This window comes from Bos indicus, chromosome 5, assembly GCF_029378745.1.
Source record: "Bos indicus isolate NIAB-ARS_2022 breed Sahiwal x Tharparkar chromosome 5, NIAB-ARS_B.indTharparkar_mat_pri_1.0, whole genome shotgun sequence".
NCBI lineage: Eukaryota > Metazoa > Chordata > Mammalia > Artiodactyla > Bovidae > Bos > Bos indicus.
The window spans coordinates 110,000,549-110,022,192 of NC_091764.1; the positions used below are offsets into that span (position 1 = coordinate 110,000,549).

The window sequence follows — 21,644 nt, forward strand, 5'->3', positions numbered from 1 at the left end:
AAATAGTAACAGCCAACATTTTTAGCGCTTACTCTTTGCTACACGTTGTACTTTTCTATGCATGAGTTCCATTTAATCCTCTTTCAGGGAAGTAAATCCCATTACCTCTTACAGGTGAGGAGACTGAAACTCAGAAAGTGACCAAGGTCACATGGCGAGTGAGACATGGACCTGGCCCACATCTGCTTGATTCCAGAGTCTGTCCCTCACATCCTGAGCAATTGGAGTTTCCTTTTCTTCAAATGTGAAATCACTTTAACAGCTTTCACCACGGAAATGTTGTTGTGAGGATGAAATGAGACACTTGTAAAGACCAAAGCACTGCCCTTGCACACAGAAGTAAGTGTGCAAGGGCAGTGTGAGTGATGGCTGCTGTTGCTGTGTTCCCCCACCTGTGGTCTCTGTTCCCAGGGAAGGCTCCCCGGGGAGCAAGGATGAACTGTCTTCAAACATTCTCTGACCATACTCTGTACCAGACTCTGAGCGAGGTCCCCACTCAGCCCTAGGCCCAGGGAGCTCCTGGGGAAGGGCAGGAGAACTGACAGAATCATGTATCATGGGAGTTTCCTGGTCCAGTGGTTAGGACTCCTATTTCACTGCCAAGGGTGCAGGTTCAATCCCTGGTCGGGGAACTAAGATCCTGCAAGCTGTGTGACGGGGGGAAAAAAAAAGGTCAGGAGCAAAAGCCCAGGGCAATGAGAAGCAGAAAATATAAGCCCCAGAGGCCGAGGGTGTGCCTTTTCTCAGGTCTCTGAAGCTCCAGTTGCTCCTGGGGGTCAGACCAGTCTTCAGAGTCTTCTCAGAGGTTGGCAGACAACCTTAGATTTGGGACACATGCCTCACCAAGTAGGCACCAAGCTGCCTCTAGCCCAGTGTCTCTACATTCTGGCCTCACAGTAGAATCCCTGGGTGATTAAAAAACAAATCAAAAAAGTCAGGACTCACCCAAAGGAATTAAAATCAGAATTTCTGGGGTCCTATCACACGTTTTAAAAAACGTTTATCGAAGTATACACTTAAGATCCACACATCTTACTGTATATAAATTATATAATTTTAAAAATCTGTCTCCTTGGGAACTCTACTGCGCAGACAGGGTGGAAAACCACTGGTCCAGGCCAAGGGCTCCAGCGTCTCAGGGGACACCCTGTGCCTCTCTCCCCAGTCACAACCACACTGCATCCCAGAACTTCTTCCCAGGACTCCGCTCGAAACTGGAGTGTCTAGGGTTAGGAAGGCAGTGAGATTTGACCCAAAGATAACATCTCCTTTAATATTTGTTTTCCTCCTAGCAACCATCTGTCTTAAGCTTGTGATTGGCTGGGGAACGAGGAACGGGCCTTGTTGTTCCATTCGTAACTCCTTATTGGTCAAAAAGGTCAGTCCCTCTCCCGGCAGGCCGCTGAAGCTCTGCGGCTACTGGTCCAGAGGAGCTGAGAGGCGGGACAAAGGACCAGGCTAGGTCTTCATTGGTCCCCCTTCCCTTGGTGGAGCTCGAGATTCTACCCTTTTCGCCAGGCTCCTGTAGCTCCCAGCCCCGCCGCCGCTCCTCTCCGAGACTCTCCCTCCCATTGGCTGCAGGTCAGGCCGTGGCCCCGCCCCCTAGCCCTTCAGGCGCGCCGATTGGTCGCTGCCCGCGACAGGCCTTCTGCGGGCGAGCGCGCTGTGCCCGCGGGAAGAGAGCGGCGCGGCTCCGGTGTGCGGGCAGCCAGCCGGCTGCATGGCGCGCTGCGAGCGGCTGCGCGGCGCGGCCCTGCGCGACGTGGTGGGCCGGGCGCAGGGGGTCCTGTTCGACTGCGACGGGGTGCTGTGGAACGGCGAGCGCGCAGTGCCGGGCGCCCCCGAGCTCCTGGAGAGACTGGCTCAGGCTGGCAAGGCGACGCTCTTCGTGAGCAACAACAGCCGGCGCGCGCGGCCCGAGCTGGCCCTCCGCTTCGCGCGTCTTGGCTTCGGGGGGCTGCGCTCCGAGCAGCTCTTCAGCTCCGCGCTGTGCGCCGCGCGCTTGCTGCGCCAGCGCCTGCTCGGACCTCCGGACACTCAGGGCGCGGTGTTCGTGCTGGGCGGTGAAGGGCTGCGGGCCGAGCTGCGCGCCGCCGGGCTGCGCCTGGCGGGGGACCCCAGCGAGGACCCGGGCGCGGCCCCGCGCGTGCGCGCCGTGCTTGTGGGCTACGACGAGCACTTCTCCTTCGCCAAGCTGAGCGAGGCCTGCGCGCACTTGCGCGACCCCGACTGCCTGCTGGTAGCCACCGACCGCGACCCGTGGCACCCTCTCAGCGACGGCAGCCGGACCCCCGGTGAGCGCGGGGAAACAGCTGGCGGGAGGGGGGGGGGCGGCCTGCGCTTTCAGCTCCATGCCTGGGGGTGAAGGCTGGGGAAGGGGCGTCTCCAGGCGATAGGAGGGGTACTGGAGGGATGTACGGGCGGTTCCCACCCAGCAACAGCCCAGCATGTCTTCATGGCGACATCTGGTATTTCTTGCAGCTTTCTTGCAGCTGCCACCCTGTGAGGGGCAGAAGTAGGGTCCGGTTGGACAGATGAGGACACTGTGGCTCGGGGAGTCACAGGTGCAATCCAGGGCCCTGACTCCCAACCCTAGCCTTCCTGAACCAGCCTGCATGACTCCTGTCATTTTCCCCACCCGCCATCGGAGTGAGGTGGGAGAGTTGGGGACAAAGCCTGCTCCCCTGCCCCGAGGGTTGGAACAGGCGTTTCTGGCGGCAGATTGAAGGCAGGTGTGCGGAGAGAACGGGCGGTGGATGGAGTTTGACCTGAGTTCCAGCTGCAGGGCTCTGTAATCTTGTTAAATTACATAACCGTGGAGCATCTCCTCCCTGGGGGTAAAATGGGAATACTAACCATGTCAGTTTAAGTTTCGCTGAGGAGAGAGTGATCAGGGCAAGTGCTTGCTCTGTAATAGGTGCTCAGATGATGTAAATTGTATCTGAGCCCTCTCCTGTTACAGAGCTTTATGAAGCACCTTGGTGTGTTATTTAGTTTCAGAATTATTCTGGAGATGGAAGTTATTGTTCCATTTCCAAGTTAAAGCAACTGAGGCTAAGAGAAGGGACATGAGCTACCCAAAAGCAAGAAGACCTGAACTTGGCACTTGAGACCACCTTATCCCCAGCCTCTAAACCCCACCCCTGCCATCCAGGGCACTCTTTGCTGCTGTCATTTAGGAATTTCACATCTGCAGAGGAGGCAGGAGCAAAGGAGGCTCCTATATCTTGGAGGGTTCGCATTAGACAAGAGCAGAGGGTAGCAAAGGCTAACCGACAGCAGGGACAACCCGTCAGTCGGCTGAGGGAGGGACAGATCTCCATCACTTTCTCCCTGCTGGCCACTGACTGTATTGATTCCAGATCCTAGGAGGGCAGGGTGAAACTGATGGAGTAGACAGAGTATTATGATGGGTGACAGGGAGGGCCTAGAGCTGAGGAGACCTGGGAAGGCTTCCTGGAGGAGGCATCTTGCAGGACAGGGCTCTCAGGAATGGAACAGGGCTTGGGCCATGGGAGAATCAGTTCCAAGCTGGGAATCTTAATAGTTCTAGGCCTATCTTGGCTTTGCCGCAGACCTACTTGCTGCATGACCACTTCAGTGTCCCCATAAATCCAAGGGGAAAGCGCTGCTCAGGGCTCCCAGCTGCCAGTGGCTCCTGCCTGCCTGAGGCCGTGCTGTGAAAAGTGAGTTTCTCCAGAAGCCTCACAGCTCAGGTGAAGGCTGTGGGTTCCGAAGCTCGCCCAAGGGCTCAGGAGAGATGGAGTGGAGCTGCTGGGGAGAGACCAGGCCCTGCCCAGGTGTGCCCCTTGAATCTCAGCACCCACTTGGCTTTGCCCACCAGCTCTGCTGGTCATTCCCACAGCCAAGAGGGGGAGACAGAGCTCAGCAAATACACCACTGCTGTCCTGTTTGAATCGTGCAGCTTTGTAAGAGGAATAACATTTTAAGTAAAGACCCCAGTATGCATAAAATCTGAAATAATGTGAATTTCACCCCAGTTCCCCTCCCATCCCTATGGGTCTGCTTAATTGTGTGTTTATCTTGTTACCACGTGGCAGTCACTTGAGTCGGCAAATAGAAAGGCCTGCTGTCTTAGGAATACGTCACCAGCAGAATATTCAGGACTCTTGGATTACAGGATGTGGAGAAAACTGGGATATGAAGGTCTGAGGGCAGAGTTGCGTTCAGACTCCCCTGCTGGGATGTTTGCTCCCCCAGAATACGATCTCAGTTTCCTTCACTGCTCTATCCCTGGTGCCTGGCACATAGTTGGGCCTCAGTAATACTGGCTGAGTGAGGTGGGACACGAGGGGCCAAGAGTGATAGGCTCAGACCTGGTAGGAAAGGAAGACGCTGACAGAGCGATGGTCCTAGAGCCGAGACAATCCCTTTGGGATGACTCAGTTGAGCCCTTTCCATTCTGGAAGGAATTCCTAAACAAAGGGTAAATGGCTTTTCCTTCTGACTCAGTTCTTAGGAAACCGAGTGGGCAAGTTCTAGGTCAGAAGTCAGGGAGACCTGCCCCACTGGGTCACTCTGGGCCGGCTCTGCCTTGATCCCAGGGAAGTTCCTCCTCCTCATCTCGGGGCTGCAAGGCTGAAGACACTTGCTGTTTGTGCACCTTCTGTGCCTTTGGCTTAATCATGTTGAATGTCATTCATTGTGAGAAGGGAGACAGGAGGCCCGGAGTGTTTGGAGTCAGACCAGTGGTATACTGATACATCTTTAAGAACCGGAAGAGCCTTGATTTACACTTTTGCCAGTTTCTGTGGTGGTAGTACTCTCCCTGGTGGCCGATTTCAGCCTACCAACATGAGGTCACTTCCCATCGTGGGCTTGGGAAGGAAAGTAAGTACACACCATTCTGTAATATTTCCATCATTGCAGATATAAATAACCTCAAGAGCATAGATAATGGTAAAATAATTAGGCAGCGATGAGTTTTGAGAATTTATTACCTTTGTTTTAAACATTTTATTTAAGTTCATATGAGTTGACTTTAAACAGTGGCTTTGTTTAACTACCAGCTCACAGAATTCCTGAAAAGGAAACATTCAGCACTCTGGAGCCAGTACAGACCGGCCCTCGTGTGTCTGAGTCAGACTTACTTGAATGCATATCCTTTATCTGCCACTTCCTAAGCTGTGCAACCCTGGACAAGTTACTTAACAACACTGAACATCGTCTGTAAAATGGGTATTCACGAGCTCCCGCACAACCCCTGGCACTTTAGAATGTGCTTAGTAAATTGTGATTATCATCATCATCTGTTCAAGGACATTAGTGTGAAGGTAGAACATTCTGGCACAAAGACATACCGATGGGACGGGCACAGTGGACTCATTGTATGGGGCAGGATGGTACTGGGCTGAGAATCAGAACCGTCCTTTTCTCAACAGCCCTCCTATTGTTCAATACTTGGGTGCATTCCACAATTCTGCTTATTATAGTTACTGCAGCCACGGACATCTTCAAGCATGTAGCTTTTGTCTCCAGTTTGAATTCTCGCCTTGTGATCACTCCCAGCGGAGGCAGACTGGGTCAGAGGTGCAAACATTTCTGTGCCCTGCTGTGTTCCAAAAGAGCTGGTGCCAGTTTCCGACAGAACACATTCTTGTCGCAATAACCACAACTGCTGTTGGTTAAGTGCTTTTCCATTTCCAAAGCACTTGCCCCTGTGGTGCCCACAGCGCCTCTTTGAAGGCAGGCATCACTTGGACCCCCCTTTCCAGTGAGTCCAAGGAAACTCAGAGAGATTGGCTTGCCCAGAGATGTACGGCTGCCAGGGTGAAATGGTGAACCACAGGCAGGACTGACTGAGCCAGGCCTGGTCATGTGCAGTGGCTCCATATTCGAGATGGGAAAACCGAGGCACAGGGAGGTTAATAGCTTGCCCAAGAAAAGTGGAGACGGAATGTGAATGCAGGCAGCTGGTTGCAGAATCTATGCCCTTAAGGCCCACACTAAGACTGGGAAGCAGGCGGCCTTTTCACTCACTTCAGCCTGATTTAACCCCCGTGCCAAGCTGCCTCTGAGGATTCCAGTTCCCAGGCCTGGATGGATGCCTTCCCCGCTGCCTCCCGCACTGACCAAGTGTCCATGTCCCTGCAGGCACCGGGAGCTTGGCTGCTGCTGTGGAGACAGCCTCGGGCCGCCAGGCCCTGGTGGTGGGCAAGCCCAGCCCCTACATGTTCGAGTGCATCACAGAGCACTTCAGCGTGGACCCCGGCCGCACGCTGATGGTGGGCGACCGCCTGGAGACTGACATCCTCTTCGGCCACCGCTGTGGTATGACCACCGTGCTCACGCTCACGGGCGTCTCCCGCCTGGAGGAGGCCCAGGCCTACCTGGCGGCCGGCCAGCACGACCTCGTGCCCCATTACTACGTGGAGAGCATCGCAGACTTGATGGAGGGGTTGGAGGACTGACCCACTGATGCAAGCGCAGCCACAACCCTCCCTTAGCCTGTTCCCGTAGGTGGAGGTGATGGGCCAAGAGCTGCATTAAGGGCTACTGGCTCCCGCACCCCAGTTTCTACCCGGGTGGGACTGGAACCCAGGGAAGGAGTCAAGGTCCCCACACCCACTCCTAGCAGTGGCTGGGCACTCTTTGCTATCCCAGAAGCTGCCCCCTCCCCTCTTACTGGTTCACCCCGGCCTGACCCAGCCAGGTAGCCTTATATCCTGCCCTGTGACCTCCCCTTGTTTCAGTCTGGGCCCTGCTGCCTTGTGATCTCCCCAACCCTGAGCACTTCCACCCTGGGGCCGCTAGAGCTTTTCCTGGGTCCTGGCGTGGGGTGCCTGTTGACCAATCAGAGGTCTAGGTAACCAGGAATCATTATTGCCCTGAGCCCTGAATGGACCAATCAGAAGGCTAAGTGATAGTGATGCATTGCTGTTGGGTCCTGAGTGGACCAGTTGGGAGCCTAAGTGACAGTGACCTTCTCAGTTCCTAGGTCCTGGGTAGACCAATCAGGACCCCAGCTAGTAATGAGCCATTAGTCTCTTGGATCCTAAATAGAACAATCTAGAAGTCTGGGAGACAGTGGCCTCTCGACTATCTGGGTCTGACTGGACCAGCCAGGGGTCCAGATTTCTGTTCATAAATAAGGGTCCAAGTGCTGAAGACACCGCTCCTCCACAAAGGGGGCCCTTAGTGACTCTGGAGGCTTCTGTAGTGAGGGCCCCACCCCTCCCTGATCATGGTATCAGACCAGTGCTGATGGTGGCCACAGCTTGGGAGTGGGGCTTTTGTGCCCCCGCCTTGCTATCAGTGTTTGCTGTGCCACCTCTCCCGTGCCCACCCCAGTTATTTATTATCGTGTGCCACTGATGGTGGGGGTGGGGGCTGAGCCTTCCCCCGCCACCTCCACCCCTGTTGTAACTGGTCCTCCCGTACTTAATAAAGTGCGAGTAGGAGTGTCTGTGTGGGTTCAAGTCTGTGTCCAGGGTGGGGTGGGGGCAAGAGCCCCTGCCTGAGCCTGTTCTCCCCAAAACTGGCCCATTCCCTCTGTGAAATGATCCACCCCAGTTCCAGCGTGTTCTCTGTGTAGAGTGGTACCTTAGCTTAATAGCACTTTATGCCTCACCGAGTCTTTTTTTAAAAACATTTTTGGCCATGCCACATAGCATGTGGAATCTAGTTCCCCAACCAGGGGTTGAACTTCCGCCCCCTGCACTGGAAGTGCAGAGTCTTAACCACTGGACCACCAGGGAGGGTCCTCCTCACTGAGTCTTTATATAATAATATGTTTCAGTCCTTCAGGAAATCCAGCAAGCTTGCATTACTCATTCCCCTTTACTCCTTGCGGAACGAGGATCAAAAAGGTGATGTTAGCTTACACAAGGGCACACACCTAGAAAGTGTGACCCCCTGAGTGGGGCCGAAACTTGTGTTGACTCTGGGAGGCTGCAGCCCCGCTTTGTAGAGACTGAAGGGGGAGACAGGTCCTCGCCCTCCTCTAGGAGCTCAGGAGAGATACAGTGCCCACCCCTCCACTGGATTTCAGGCATCCTTCACACCTGGGCTGCTGCTGTGACTGCCCTGCTGGCCTCGAGCTTCCCCAGGGCCTCCTGCAGAGCAGGTGCCCAGCTGGAAGCTGGTTGATGGGCAGGCCTGACTCACTGATGCACTTGTCACTTGAGCTTGCACAAGCCCCTGCCTGCTCAGCCTGTTTCCTCATCTGTAAAGTGAGGGATGGGACTCCAAGGTCTGGAAAATTCTCTTCAGTGTGGTTCTTGGGAAGATGGAGTGCTTGACTGAGTCTGGCTGCATCAGGAGGTAGGAGCAAATGTGCTTTTCTGGTGACTTTTGGTTAAGGCATAAAGGAGTTTATTGGCTGCCCCATGAAGTGGTCCAACACCCTCCAGGTGCATCTCTCTCATCCTGTCACTCTTATGGGCTTTGGATGTGGAAGTGGTTGCAGCCATTATGTGATCACAAGGCATGGCCTGGTATATTTCTCTGCTCTGTGACTCTGCTTCAGAAAAATGGGAAGCACTTGGGGGTATTTTCCCTAGACCTCTAAAAGTTGCAAACCATCAGAAAAAGTCTAAGAACAGCACAATGAATACCATATGGTCTTCACTAGATTTCTAGCTAATATTTCAGGCAACCGATGACACCAATTGACGAAACAACTCCTTCACATTATACCTCCTGATTTCAATAGGTTCCTAGTTTTGCCTCACCCCACCCCCACCCCTGCCTGTTGACTACTTTCTTGGTGAACAGAAACCTGAGAGGTACTTTCTGTTGTTCCTGCCATAATTTTTCCCTCTGGGAGTGGCTTTGAGTTAGGGGCCAAAGCTTAGACTTGCTGAAATAAATCTGAGCTTAGTCTAGCATCAGAGTCCCACAGAGCACTCCCTTTTGATTTCATTTTATCTATTACAGATAATCATAACTACAGGTCTGTAAATTTTACTTTTTTCGCAATTCCTTATGCATCCATTTAGCCAACTCCCCAGGACTTGGAGCCATGTCTAAATTCCACTGGTAACATTTACCTTTATTTAATTAAATTTTTTTTCAGAATGCACATAATTTTTTTGCTTTTTGCCAAGCTGCGTGGCTGGCAGGACCTTAGTTACTCAGTCAGGGACTGAACCCAGGCCCTGGGCCATGAAATTGTGCGTCCTAACCACTGCAGCACCAGAGAATTCTCCTAGGTCTACCTTTAGAGGCAATGCAGCACTGCTGCTCGACCATGGGTGACCACGTGACCACCTAGGACTCAAAGGTTCCTCACCCCTGCCCTTTCATACTTTCTCTTTTCAACCCACACATTTCTATGAGCCAGGGCCTTTGTAGCAAATCCCACTTCTCTGACACACACTGAAAGGGGAAACTGTTTACCCACAGGATACAGTACTTCTGACACCAAAATGTGCGAGGTTTCTACATCAAGCAATTCTCCAGTTTTCTGCGAATACCACCTGGGTGTCCTACAACCTAATTCAATTTTGACACTACCTGGAGTCAGTGCAGACCCCACAGGTTAAGGGCTCAGCCCCCCTAGACTTTCCCCTACTTCAGTGCCAGGCCCAAATGCCAGGTCGTTACCTGTACTCTGATCCACTGGCTATAAATCAGAGGTTCCCACAACCCCCTTCTCAGGTTTGATCATTTGTTACAACGGTTCACAAAACTCAGGGAAACTATGATTATGGGTTTATTCTACAACAAAGGATACGACAAAGCATACCGGTGAACAGCAAGATGAAGACATACACAGGGCGAGGCCCTGGAGGGTACTAAGAGAAGAGTTGCTGTCCCAGTGGGCTTAGGCTGTGCCACCCTGCCAACATGTGGGCGTGTTCACCAACCTGGGTGATCTCCAAACTGTGTAGCTTGGGGATTCCAGTGGAGGGGGTTTATCACGTTGGCATGATAGATCATTAGTCTCTAGCTCCTCTCCCCTTCTTGGAAGATGGGTGGCAGAGCCGAAAGTTCCAAGCTTCTGATCACTGCTTGATCTTTCTGGTGACCAGCCCCCACCTTGAAGCCATCCAAGTGCCCACCAAGAGTTACCTCATCAGAACAAAAAATGCTCCTATCACTCAGGAAATTCCACAGGATTTAGAAGCTCTATGTCAGGAACCAGGGTCATAAACCAGATACACATTTCTTACTATGTCACACTCCCTCAGTTATTTATTTTTTATGTTTTGACTGCACCAGCTCTTACTTGCGGCATGCAGGATCTTAAGTTCAGCATGTGAACTCTTAGTTGTGGCACGTGGGATCTAGTTCCCTGACCAGGGATAGAACCCAGGCTCCCGGCATTGGGAGTGCAGAGTCTTAGCCACTGGACCACCAGGAAAGTCCCTAATTTATAAAAGTTTCAAACCAACAGAAAAGGTGTAAGTGAAAGTGAAGTCACTCAGTCGTGTCCGGCTCTTCGAGACCCCATGGACTGCAGCCTACCAGGCTCCTCCGTCCATGGGATTTTCCAGGCGAGAGTACTGGAGTGGGGTGCCATTGCTTCTCCTAGAAAAGGTGTAAGAATGGCACAATGAACACTCATGCCCTTCATCTACATTCCCAGTTGTTTTCTATTTGTCCAATTTGCTTAGTTGCTCTGTATGTATACTGACATTTTTAAACTGGCTTGTTTGAGAGTATGTTACAGGTATGAAGACTGCTGCTGCTGCTGCTGCTAAGTCGCTTCAGTCGTGTCCGACTCTGTGTGACCCCATAGATGGCAGCCCACCAGGCTCCCCCGTCCCTGAGATTCTCCAGGCAAGAACATTGGCGTGGGTTGCCATTTCCTTCTCCAATGCATGAAAGTGAAAAGTGAAAGTGAAGTCGCTCAGTCGTGTCCGACTCTTAGCGACCCCATGGACTGCAGCCTACCAGGCTCCTCTGTCCATGGGATTTTCCAGGCAAGAATACTGGAGTGGGGTGCCATTGCCTTCTCCAGGTATGAAGACAGTTCATCTCAAATCGTTTACACTGTCTGTCCTAAAAGCAGGGGCTAACCGTGGATTGTGGTTGTGCAGAAGAGTGAGGACTGTCTATCTGGCCATAATCCATGATCATACAGGAACCCAGATCTTTTATGATTTCATTGAGCCACTGAATCAATCTGCTATGGAAACCTCCTAGCTCCAGACTGCTTGGTATGTGAATTTTTCTTAATTTTAAAGCAGTTTTTCTTGAGTTTTCTGTTACTTGCAGCCCCAAACTCTCCTGATACACAGGTCCCAAGCACATTATAGAAAACATTAAAATGCATCCACAGCCCCCATTAAATATATTTATGGGGGGGTACTATACATATCTCCAAGGATTTTTATACTTTCATTTTAGACATTATTTAGCTATGGGGATCTAATGTAAGAGTGACCAATCTCTAGGAAGGCTTGGACATGCTTTTGAAGAAGAAAATTCCACCCACAAAATTGCTTTCAAAGGCAATAGTTTTTATGACTAGCAAGGGTTAGGTTTGACCAAAGTAAACATTTATTAACTTCAGTTCTGCAGTCTTAGTATTTGGGGGCCAACACATTTTTTTTCCTTCAAGTCTCAAATATTTTCTAAGCTCTTAAAAAGCTCTTAGCTTCCTCTGAGTCTATAATTATGTCACCCCCCTCCCCACGTACACACACATACCAGAGAACCATTAAAAAAAAATAAAGACTCATGCCTGAGCCCTGGAGGATAATGAAGGACAGGGTCTGGACCTCACCTAGACCTCATGAGAGGAGTGGTGATTCTCCAAAGGCAAGCTGGGGCCTGTGTTCAGAGAGGGACAAACACTAGGTGGGAAGGCAAAGTGACAGAGGCCCCTGTGTTTGGGGAGACGGCTGGCTGAGCACATGCAGCAGCGCAAGCAAAGGCAGGGAGGTGAGAAAGGATGAGCAGGTAAATGAGGAGGTGGGCTCCAGCACAATCTGCTTGGGAAAGTATCTGAAGTTGGGGGCATCCTCCCACTAGTCCTTTCCGACCCTTCATGGAACAGGGGGAAAAGATCACTTCTGAGGTCCAAGAATCCCAGCATCACACTGTTCTTCCCTTGGCTCAGCAGATGAAAGCACTGCAGCCCAAGCTCCCCGTGTGACCCTGGCCAAATGGCCACCCTCCCTGGGTGGTCTCCACATTATTAAATGAAGGAGCTCTGGAGCTGGCTCTGGCCACGCCCACCTTCTGGGGGTGCAGAGGGTACCTCAGGGGGTCTGGTAGCCCTCCCCACCACGGCCAGCTGGAGGAACCACAGCCTTCCTGGGGGCTGGGTGGGAGCCGGCAGCCTGGGAAGAGCCATGCTGGCCTGGATCTCATGTCTGGACAAGCTCAACTCATTTCTCACAGCAGCAGCCAAGGTCCAGCCCGTAGGGCCAGCCTGCAGGATGGAGGAATTCCAGACAGCTGGCTGCCTCCACTGCAGTGAGGCACAGGAGAGTCTCTGGGTGGGGAGGGGCTTGGCTTTGAGGAGTGCAGGAGAGAAAGCTGACTTTCAGCCCCTCTCACCTCACTCCTATAACCCTCCAGGCAGATGGGTAACATCCCCACTTTCCAGGCCTGGATACAGGTTCAGGGAGGACAAGGATCTTGGCTGGAGTTACAGCCCGGTAGCCCCCAAATCAGGACTTGCCCCTCCTCTCCGATTCTGATGTCAGCTTGGCTTCAGGGCCCCAGAGCAGCTTCCCTGTGCAGAAGTTCGACCCAGGTGGCTGCTTCAGGAGGGAGGTGAAGATGAAATGAGATAATGGATGAAAGCGAGGCGCTGGGCACAGGGCCTGACAGGTAAGTGCCGCCACCAGCAGAAGGCCCTGAGACTGTGTGTGGGGGGGGTTTAATGCAGCTTGTCCTTGCCCTCCACCTCCAGAAAAACACGGTCCTTCTTATTTATAGGGGACACTGGACTCTGTAGAGACTCCCCACCAGAGCCTGGGGATGGGGGGACTACCTAGGGATGACGTGGGGGTGAGAGGGTGGCCTCCCAGAAGTGTTGACCCAGGAAGGTGCACTCAGTCTGGAAGAAGATAAAAGAAGACAGCAAAAACCTTCTGAGACTCTATGAACAAAAGAATCATCTATTAAGGATATACAACAGACCTGAACTCTACCTTGCGCTAAGCTTGTGCAAGAGAGCAGGCCTGCTCATGCCCAATTCACAGACAGGCCAACCGAGGCAATCAGGCAGGCCAAATGCCACAGAGGAGTAAAGCAGCCCTCATCCAACAACATACACTTCCTGGTGCCAAACTCCATCTTCCAGGATGTGGGGGAAATGAAGGAGCAGCTCCTGAGGCTCTAAGAGCCCCACCACTGGGGAGTAGCCAGCCAGGCCCACCTGATGGCCGTCACAGCAGGGACTGCATCTGAAGCATCTCTGGCTTTGGTCCAGGGCTCCTCCTGAAATAGCCTCATTCCTTGTCCAGGCAGAGAGGATGTCTGTGGGCCTCAGAGGGCAAGCGCAGAGGAGAGGCAGTGGAACTGGGCACCACCCACCCCTCCCTAATGCGGAGGTTTGGAGGGAGGCCCTGGAGGAAAAAGGGAAGCACTTTTGCTGGTTGGTTTCTGAGGCAGCTGGCTTGGTCTAGGAGGAGGGGTGAGGGGCTCACAGGGGGTGCCACCCAACCTCTCTGGGCCTGCCTTTCAGCCCCGTGCCCTCACCCCTCCTCCTGTGCCAATGTGGGCCTCAGTCTCTGGAGGAAGATGGGGGATGGGGAGGCAGCGAGCTCGGGGCAGGGCCTCTAGATGTGAGTCACCCGTGGTCCACATCTTCTTAGCTCTTCAGTGCTGGTGATTTCAGAAGGGGGACACTGATGTGAAGGAGGTCCTGTTGATACCTCTCTTAGCAAGCCCCCAACCCCACCCACCCAGGGCTCCCCATGCTCCTCTCCCCACTTGGTTTCTGAATGTGAGGTGAGCACCCCTTGAACCCACCCTCAAGTCTGTTGCTACAGTGATTTTTCCTGCAGTCTAAATCTGGCCTCACTACTCAATCTTCATGTAACTTTCTGTGGCCTCCCCAGCACCCTCAGATCAAACAATGCCCACACCCCTCCGTGAGGCCCTTCATGATCCAGTACCATTGGCCTCCCAGCCTCATAACCCCATCTTTCCCCAGCACCCCCCTAAACTCCAGCCACGCCCAGATGCTCACAGTTGCCCAGATGCTCACGGTTCCCCAGACGTGTGCTGTCTCATTTCTGTGCCCATGCTGGAATGCCAGTCCCTGTTTCTTCACCCATCCTTGAAGATCGACCTTCTAGGACTTTCCAGGCAGTCCAGTGGTTAAGACTCTGCCCTTCCACTGCAGTTGGCACACGTTCAATCCTTGGTCAGGGAACTAAGATCCCGCATGCCATGTGGGGTGGCCAAAAAAAGAAAAGACCCACATTCTTCCCATTCTGGACCACCCCACCACAGTGCTTGCTCATGACTTCTCTCAGAGCCAGCATCGTGCTACTTCTTAATTAGGTTCACAGTCAAATTCTGCCCCCAACAGAGAGCTACTTGAGAGCAGGTACTGAGGGCTTCATCTCTGAATCCTCTGAGGCCAGCTCAGGGCCAGGCACATAATAGGTGCTCAGTAAAATACCTGCTAAACGGATGCGGAAAAGAAGTTGTGCCTGGCGTCAGAGGGAGAAAGAATGGAGGCGGGTGCACAGACCGGGGACCCCAGCCTTCTATGGCCTGGCTCACCCTGGGCCTCCTTCCAGGCCTGACCCTCTTAGACAGGCTAGAAGCTGTTAGGCAGGGGCTCCTGGAGGATCTGCAGCAGGGCCCTCGGGAGGGCCAAAGCCTGCGGCCTGAGTCCCGAGCCTGGGCGGCAGCCTCAACCCTGACACCAGCCCAGCCTTTCTTTAGCGCTAGTGAAGAGCAGAGCAGCAGCCGCAATCCCTGTTTCCGAGGGAGGCAGGGCTTTGTGGTTAATGGGTCCTGCGCCCTCTGCAGAGGCGCCCAGAGCGGGCCACGCCCTGGCCCCTGCCAAGGAACAGAGCCTCTCGAATCTCAGATCTTATTCTCGAGGGACCCTGCACCCCTTCAGCTGCCTTCTCTGGGTATCCCCCCAGCTCAGCCAGCTAGCCCTGGCCCTCTTCCAGCTAACTCTTGGACCTAATTCATCCTCAAACTATTTTCCACTGGCTTCCCCCAATCCTTGCCACAGCACAATTTTGGGAAGGGGTAGGAGAATTGGGAGGTGGAGCCTGGACCTTGTGGGAGTGGCTAAGAAGGAATGGGGGGGGGCATCTCCACTCCGATTGGTCATCTCTGCTCCACAACGGGCTTCAAAATTCCATTCACTCCGCCTCCTGTGGCCCCCATCCCCTTCCTGAGTTACAATTGGCTCAGCATCCAGGGGGCGGGACTCACCGGGGTCTGGTCCACTTAAAAGGGTGGGAGCGGCCCAAAGCTCATTTCTCCTGCAGAGTCTTCAGACAGCTGGTGCCGAAGTTTCAGGAACATCCTCCTCTCTTCAATCATGGCTTGTGTGAGTATGGGGACCCCCCCCCGCCAACCCTAAGGCCCAGAGATGGTCTGGGGGCTCAGCTGGGGAGAGCGAGGGTAGATCAGGATCTGGGTTCTAATTCCCGTGGTGCGGCCTTGAACAAGTGTCTTTTCTGGGCCTCAGTGGCCGTGTCTGTAAAATGAGGGTAGGGCCACAGTCCCCCAAGGCCTTCTCTGGCTTAAGAAATTTCTGGATTCCCCCAGAGTCTGATAGCACAATTATTTCCGCCAAGGTCTGACTTTTCTGCAGCTCTCTTGAGAAGTGGGAGTGGAAAGGGTGTGGTCGACTGGACATGGGGGCGGGAGGAGCATTTTCTTAGTGCCCAGGACACTGTCCCTTCCCCCTCCTCCACCTCATAGAAACTCCTCTCCCTTCCCCCCCTGCAGCTGTCCGCAGTCCCTGGGCCAGGGCAGAGTCACCCTGTGCTCCAGAGAGCTCTGAAAAGTCGCCAGGATCTGAGCCACGCTGCCTGGGGGTAGCCTGCATAGGTTAGCCCGCTGCAGTGAGTGATTCTGTCCAAGGTGGTCAGATGAAGGTTGGGGGAGAGTGCTCTACAACCCTTTCCTCCAGGCTAGGAGGGGTGTGTATGTGTGATAAGGGATATCAAGGAGCAAGCTAGAATATTCTGCAGGCCCCGAGGGACAGGATTCAAGTTTCTGGCAGGAGGAACCACTCACACCAGTTAAGCTTTGCACTTGAATTGTTAACCCTGAACCAGCCAGAATGCAGGCTCCTACCCCGGGGCCCATTCTCCCTTCTTAGAGGGGTCTAACTGTGCTCCTTAGGGGACTCCCCTCCAGCCCCTGTCCCTCTCTGCACAGAGGGGCTTGAAGGGGATGGTGGACACCGCCCAGCTCCAGGCCTCTTCCTCTCCAGCAGATGTACAGACAGCCTCACTTACCCTCCTTTGCCCCCCAACTCGCAGAGACCCATGTGGAGGCGGGCTCTCTCCATCTATTCAGCGAGGCAGGCAATGGAGCAGACAGCACTCCACCTCCCAGGCTAGACATTGCATCTAAAATCCCCAGGCTAAATGGCAGAAACTTCTAGATCCTGTCTTCTTAGAATCTCAGTCATGTTACAGACAAGAAATTGACTCAGCTGGGAGTAGGGACTTGCCCAGAACCACACAAAGAAGGAGAGCCTAGAACTTGCAGCCGGGTTCCTCAGGCTTCAGGTCGGCCTGGTCAGAGCACCCTAAAAAGGGGACGACCCCACCCCTTCATCCCCACCCACACCTCTAGACGCCCCATCCCGACCCCGCCATTGCGTCCTCTAACCCTTCTGGGCGGGGTCTCGTCTGGCAGGGTCTGGTCGCCAGCAACCTGAATCTCAAACCTGGGGAGTGCCTCAGAGTGCGGGGCGAGGTGGCCGCAGACGCCAAGAGGTGAGGGGGATGAGGGCTTGGGCGGCGGGCGGCAGGGGTGGCTGGCGGCAGGGGAGGCGGGCGGCAGGGGCGGGGGCTCAGCTTGAGGGAGGAGCCGGGCCCGGCCAGGGGCGTGGCTGGCTGGGCCCGGCCCCTCCCTCCCGCGGGGGCAGGTTTCAGGTCCGCGGCCGCTGAGGCAGTGTCTTCTGGATGAGTCACTTCTTCCGCGGGGTCTGGACGCCCCTACCATTGTCGCACCCTTAAACTGAACCAGCTGCGGCCTCGTCATCTACCTCGGCTGGCCTTCCTCTCGCCCCTTGCTGTGGGCGGGGCCTGAGGGGGCGGAGAGAAGGGATGAAAGGGCGTCAGCCTTGCTGCCCGCCTTCGAGATCCGTTTTTTTTTTTCTTTCACTCCTTCCTGAACTCATCATTCATTCGGCCAGCTGGCCTAGTTTCTCCGGAGTCTTGTGACCTTGGGTCAGTCAACCCCCCGCCTTGAGCCTTATTTGTTAATCAGTTCGTGGAGGGGGAAGTTGCTGTGTGAAAGTGCAATGCTGGATCTCTCGGTGACGATGATGACCAGCTGACCGTATTAAAAGAGCCGCAGGTTTCACGCGTACCACTTGTGCCATTCTTTCCAAACCCTCAGAGATAGGCGTTGCTGTTAGCTCCACTCAGCAAATGTATTATTGTTATTCGTTCATGAGCCCCGCAGTTATTGAGCACCTACCTGCTGTGTGTCACGCATCGTGCTGGGCACCAGGGCTACAGATAGACAAGACGGCCAGGACAGTTGCCTTCCCAGAGGACGCCATCTGGAGGGAGTCTCTGACCTTGATCAAAGGGGCTGGGACACAAATTCATGTCTGCAAGAGTCCTGGCTGTCAGCACAGCAAGACCCTTAAGAGATCCTCTTGGTGCAGCCTCCGCTGTGTAGATATGGATACTGAGATCCAGAGAGGGGCAGGGACTTGCTCAGGGGCGCACAGCAAGGAGGAGGCAGGGACACAGCTGGAATCCAGGTTTCCTGCTTCTTGCAGTGAGTTCCCCCAGCGAGGTGCATTCACACGGACTGGGTGGCACAGACTAGAGGGCCTGAGGGGGCTGTGGCCGGTGGGGGTGGCCTCAAGCCCACCTGTTACCCTCTAGCTTCTTGCTGAACCTGGGCAAAGACGACAACAACCTGTGCCTCCACTTCAACCCTCGTTTCAACGCGCATGGGGACGTCAACACCATCGTGTGTAACAGCAAGGATGCTGGGGCCTGGGGGGCTGAGCAAAGGGAATCTGCCTTCCCCTTCCAGCCTGGAAGTGTCGTGGAGGTGGGCTGGGGTCTGGGGGCGGCGAGGGATCAGGGCACTGGGTGGGCTGCGGCAGAGCTGGGTTGAGTGGCTAGAAATCTAGGGCCCAACCCTCCAACCTCGCTCCCCCTTCCTCTACCTTCCCATCTCTCTGCCCTTCCCTCACCAGTTGTGTGATCCTCGGTGAGCAATATTCCCTTCTCCCAACCTCAGGGCCTCACCCATGAAGCAGGGCTGTTGTCAGGGCCGAGTGAGGAAAGGGCTCTGCGAGGGCCTAGGACCTGCATGCTGCAGCTGTGGCCGTGGAGTCAAGGGTCTCTGTGGGGTCCACATGCTCACTGCCTTTCTGCACCCCTAGGTATGCATCTCCTTCAACCAGACGGACCTAACCATCAAGCTGCCTGATGGATACGAATTCAAGTTCCCCAACCGCCTCAACCTGGAGGCCATCAACTACCTGTCTGCAGGTGGTGACTTCAAGATCAAGTGTGTGGCCTTTGAGTGACATATGGGCCAGCCAGCCCATGGCCCCCAATAAAGGCAGCTGCCTGTGCTCCCCCAATCTAGCCTCCTGTGTGTGTGGGTGTGGAAGAGGAGGGTTCCACCAACTGCCCCAAGCCCTGTCTCTGCCCTTTCCTTCACTTTCATTCACTACCTTGATGCATACCTTTTTGGGGGGTGGGGCTGCGCTATGTGGCTCGTGGAATCTGAGTTCCCTGACCAGGGATGGAACCCAGGCCCATGGCAGTGAAAGCATCTAACCATTGGACCCGACAGGGAACTCCCTTGATGTTATACCTCTTAAGTGGGCTTCCAACCCACTCCATTATTCTTGCCTGGAAAATCCCGTGGACAGGAACCTGGCAGACTACAGTCCATAGGGTCGCAAAGAGTCAAACACAACTGAAGTGCAGGCATACCTCTTACGTGCCACTGACATCTTCTTCCCCTGGGTCCCCTGGGCTGAACAGAAAGCTCGGTACCCAGTAGGGAGCTCAATACTAAATAAGCCCCAGTCACTACCCTCAAACAGTTGCCAACTCAGTGGACCCCAGCACGCAGTAGATGCTCAAAAGGTATTGAATAAATGAAAACAGGGAGAGTCAAGAACAGGCTGATTCATGCCATGGTATCTGGAGCAGCACAGAGGGAGGTAGAGGGAAGAATACCTGGGGCCCCTCATTTGTTTTCATGAGCTAGGAAGCCGTCCGATTTCAGACAGGGAAAAGCTGTGTGCCCTTCTGGGCCTTAATTGACCTCACTGAGCCTGTTTAATTCATGCATATAACGGGGAGGATAGCACGGAGCCTCTCATGGGATTGCTGTGAGGATGAGGTGAGGTGAGGTATGTGAAGGAGGACAAGCATAGGGCTGGCACATGACAACCACGCAGTGGGTAGAATATCCGTCCCTGCCCTACTATCGCGTGAGATCTTATCCCCTGAATCTGAAGGGGAGGAAACAGGCTCTGGGTGGTGACTCCCTGGTCTGTACCAGGCCCAGCTGAGCCTTCTGGGGCTCCCCAATCACCCCAGCTTTGTGGTGCCTGGCCACACCCCTGAATGCTGGAGTGTAAGGGCAACCAGGGTGCCAGTCTGGAAACTCAGGACCCTTAACCCAACAATGGGAAGATGGGCTTGGGCGATGGCCCTGGCACCACCTGCTGGCCCATTTCTGATAGGAGGAATGGGGGAGAGGGGATGCTAGCCCCTGCAGAGAGCCTAGAAATAGAGGCAGGTGGGCCTCCTGCTGCACACAGCCTCTTCTTCCCTGCAGAGCAGAGGATTGCAGGGGACTCACACAGCTCTCCACGAGCCCCTCTGCTGGTTTCCAGAGGATGTGCTTTCCAAGGCCAGCCAGGCTGTGTTACTCTGGAGGGCAAGGCTTCACCCAGCTCCATCATGCTCATTTGTCACAAGAGATGGGACATGAGCTGACTGCTGGGCAACCCTGCACACTGACCACGCCTCTGCCCCCTTTCCTTTCTGCTCCCTCCTGTAGGGCTCCTACCTCCCTGGGAAACAGCCCCTGGGAACTGAGCCAGTGTTCCCAAAAGGCTTAGAATCAGAACCTCAGCAGGCAACCCCCAAACCCCAGGGAAGCCTCCTGAGGTGTGTGTGGGGTGGGAGCTTGGCTAATTTCAGTCTCCAGAACAGCTAGCATCAGCTGTGAAACACTGGATAGGTCTCTTTCCCCCAGCCTTAGTTTTCTCACCTGTAAAATGCGGGCTGTTATTTTCAACTGGCCCCTTTGGGTGGATCACTCCCATCTCAGTGGGTCCGCTGCAGGATACATCTCTATGTGGGCCTCGGAGGATGGAGAACACAGGCTGGGAGCTGCCTTGAGCCACACCCAATCTCCAGGCTCTCTTGGGGCACCCAAGTGGCCACCCAGAGAGAGACAGCTTTGGAAGTCTGGCTGTGGGTGGGGCGCCCTCTGCTGGACATTGGAGAAAGTGTCTTCTTGACTGCCTTTTTCTCGCCCTACTTACTCTCCCTACACTGGCTGAACACACAATATACCAGGACTGGGACTACAACCAGGCAGAGGAAAGCTCCTGGGGCAGATTAGGAGAGAGATCACTGACTGTGGAGGAAAGAAACTCGGCTTGGAGTCAGATAGACCTGTGTTCAAACCCCAGTTCCATAACTGTGTGCCCGTGGACCAGTTACATAACTCCTCTGAACCCGTTTCCTCACCTATCAAATTGCATTAATACTAGAATCCACCTTGTGTGACTGTTGCAAGGATTAGCTGAGATAATGTGGAAAACTGCATTGTGCCTAGCACATAGTAGGGGCTCTGTAAACATTGGTTCCCTTCACCTCTTTTCAGACCCCGTGTGTCCCAAGAGCCTATGAAACTGGGTCCAGAGAAACAATAAGTAGAGTTCTGTCTTTAGATGACAGGGCTCTGCCCTCAGCACCTGCTCTTCTTGTCTGTGTGACCTTGGGTAAGTGACCACACCTCTCTCAGCCTCATTAAAATGGGACTCATATCTCAAAAAAGATAATCATTTAGGGACCATGGCGATCCAGTGGTCCACACTTTCACTCTAGGGGACATCTTGGGTTGGAGGACTAAAGATCCCACATGCTACATGGCACAGCCAAAAAAAAAAAAAAGATAATCGTGCAAAGAACTAAATGGCAGCTGCTGTTAATTCTTTGGCTTATTACCTTCATCATCATTTCTATTAAGAAAATGTGCCATCTCTTGCTGTGCCTGAACATAAAAATATGCTCAATGAACATAAAAATAATTTCAAGGAGAAAGTGATCCTAAAGGGAAGTGTGTTAAGACTGTGAGCTAACTGCAGCAAAGGGCTCTCAAGCTTTTGGAGTCTGGGTGGGGTTGCCAGTCCCACATCTATTTCCCTGGAGTAAAGGGGACCTGGAACTCCCAGGGAAGAGTTTGGAACAACGGCACCTGCCCGGGGTGGCGTGATTCACTCTGCGCTGGGAACTTTCGCAGATGTGGCCTCTTTGAGCCCCTCGGGGGCTGGCAGCTCC

At 53.9% G+C, this 21,644-nt stretch overlaps 2 protein-coding genes and 1 long non-coding RNA gene across 9 annotated transcripts; 2 read left to right on the top strand and 1 right to left on the bottom strand.

The window, feature by feature from the left end:
- Positions 1-1,655: 1,655 nt before the first annotated feature.
- PDXP (pyridoxal phosphatase) lies at positions 1,656-7,426 on the top strand. Its single transcript, XM_019959969.2, has 2 exons — positions 1,656-2,294; positions 6,115-7,426. Exons 1-2 carry the CDS (start codon positions 1,721-1,723, stop codon positions 6,429-6,431), a joined length of 891 nt encoding a protein of 296 aa, XP_019815528.2. The 5' UTR covers positions 1,656-1,720; the 3' UTR covers positions 6,432-7,426.
- LOC139183238 (uncharacterized) lies at positions 4,941-21,256 on the bottom strand. 7 transcript variants are annotated; one of them, XR_011566822.1, is made up of 5 exons: positions 17,563-17,970; positions 14,117-17,165; positions 13,624-13,749; positions 13,301-13,490; positions 9,661-10,494 (listed from the first exon to the last, which is right to left on the bottom strand). It is a non-coding gene; the product is annotated as an uncharacterized lncRNA (long non-coding RNA). The 7 variants fall into 7 exon arrangements; XR_011566823.1 differs by lacking the exons at positions 13,301-13,490; positions 13,624-13,749 and adding an exon at positions 4,941-8,303 and having other exon boundaries at positions 9,698-10,494; XR_011566824.1 differs by lacking the exons at positions 13,301-13,490; positions 13,624-13,749 and adding an exon at positions 20,347-21,256 and having other exon boundaries at positions 17,563-17,679.
- LGALS1 (galectin 1) lies at positions 15,290-18,692 on the top strand. The gene is made up of 4 exons (XM_070790380.1): positions 15,290-15,448; positions 16,774-16,853; positions 17,982-18,153; positions 18,491-18,692. The coding sequence occupies exons 1-4, from the start codon at positions 15,440-15,442 to the stop codon at positions 18,635-18,637; spliced, it is 408 nt and encodes a 135-aa protein (XP_070646481.1). The 5' UTR covers positions 15,290-15,439; the 3' UTR covers positions 18,638-18,692.
- Positions 21,257-21,644: the final 388 nt, after the last annotated feature.

What these genes read in the sequence shown, in the direction of transcription:
- LGALS1 (XM_070790380.1), top strand. An exon ending in GTGGCCGCAGACGCCAAGAG is followed by an intron (nt 16,854 to 17,981) that starts GTGAGGGGGATG and finishes GTTACCCTCTAG; the next exon opens with CTTCTTGCTGAACCTGGGCA. An exon ending in AGCCTGGAAGTGTCGTGGAG is followed by an intron (nt 18,154 to 18,490) that starts GTGGGCTGGGGT and finishes CTGCACCCCTAG; the next exon opens with GTATGCATCTCCTTCAACCA.
- PDXP (XM_019959969.2), top strand. Translation starts at nt 1,721, where the DNA reads ATGGCGCGCTGCGAGCGGCTGCGCGGCGCGGCCCTGCGCGACGTGGTG. An exon ending in CGACGGCAGCCGGACCCCCG is followed by an intron (nt 2,295 to 6,114) that starts GTGAGCGCGGGG and finishes ATGTCCCTGCAG; the next exon opens with GCACCGGGAGCTTGGCTGCT.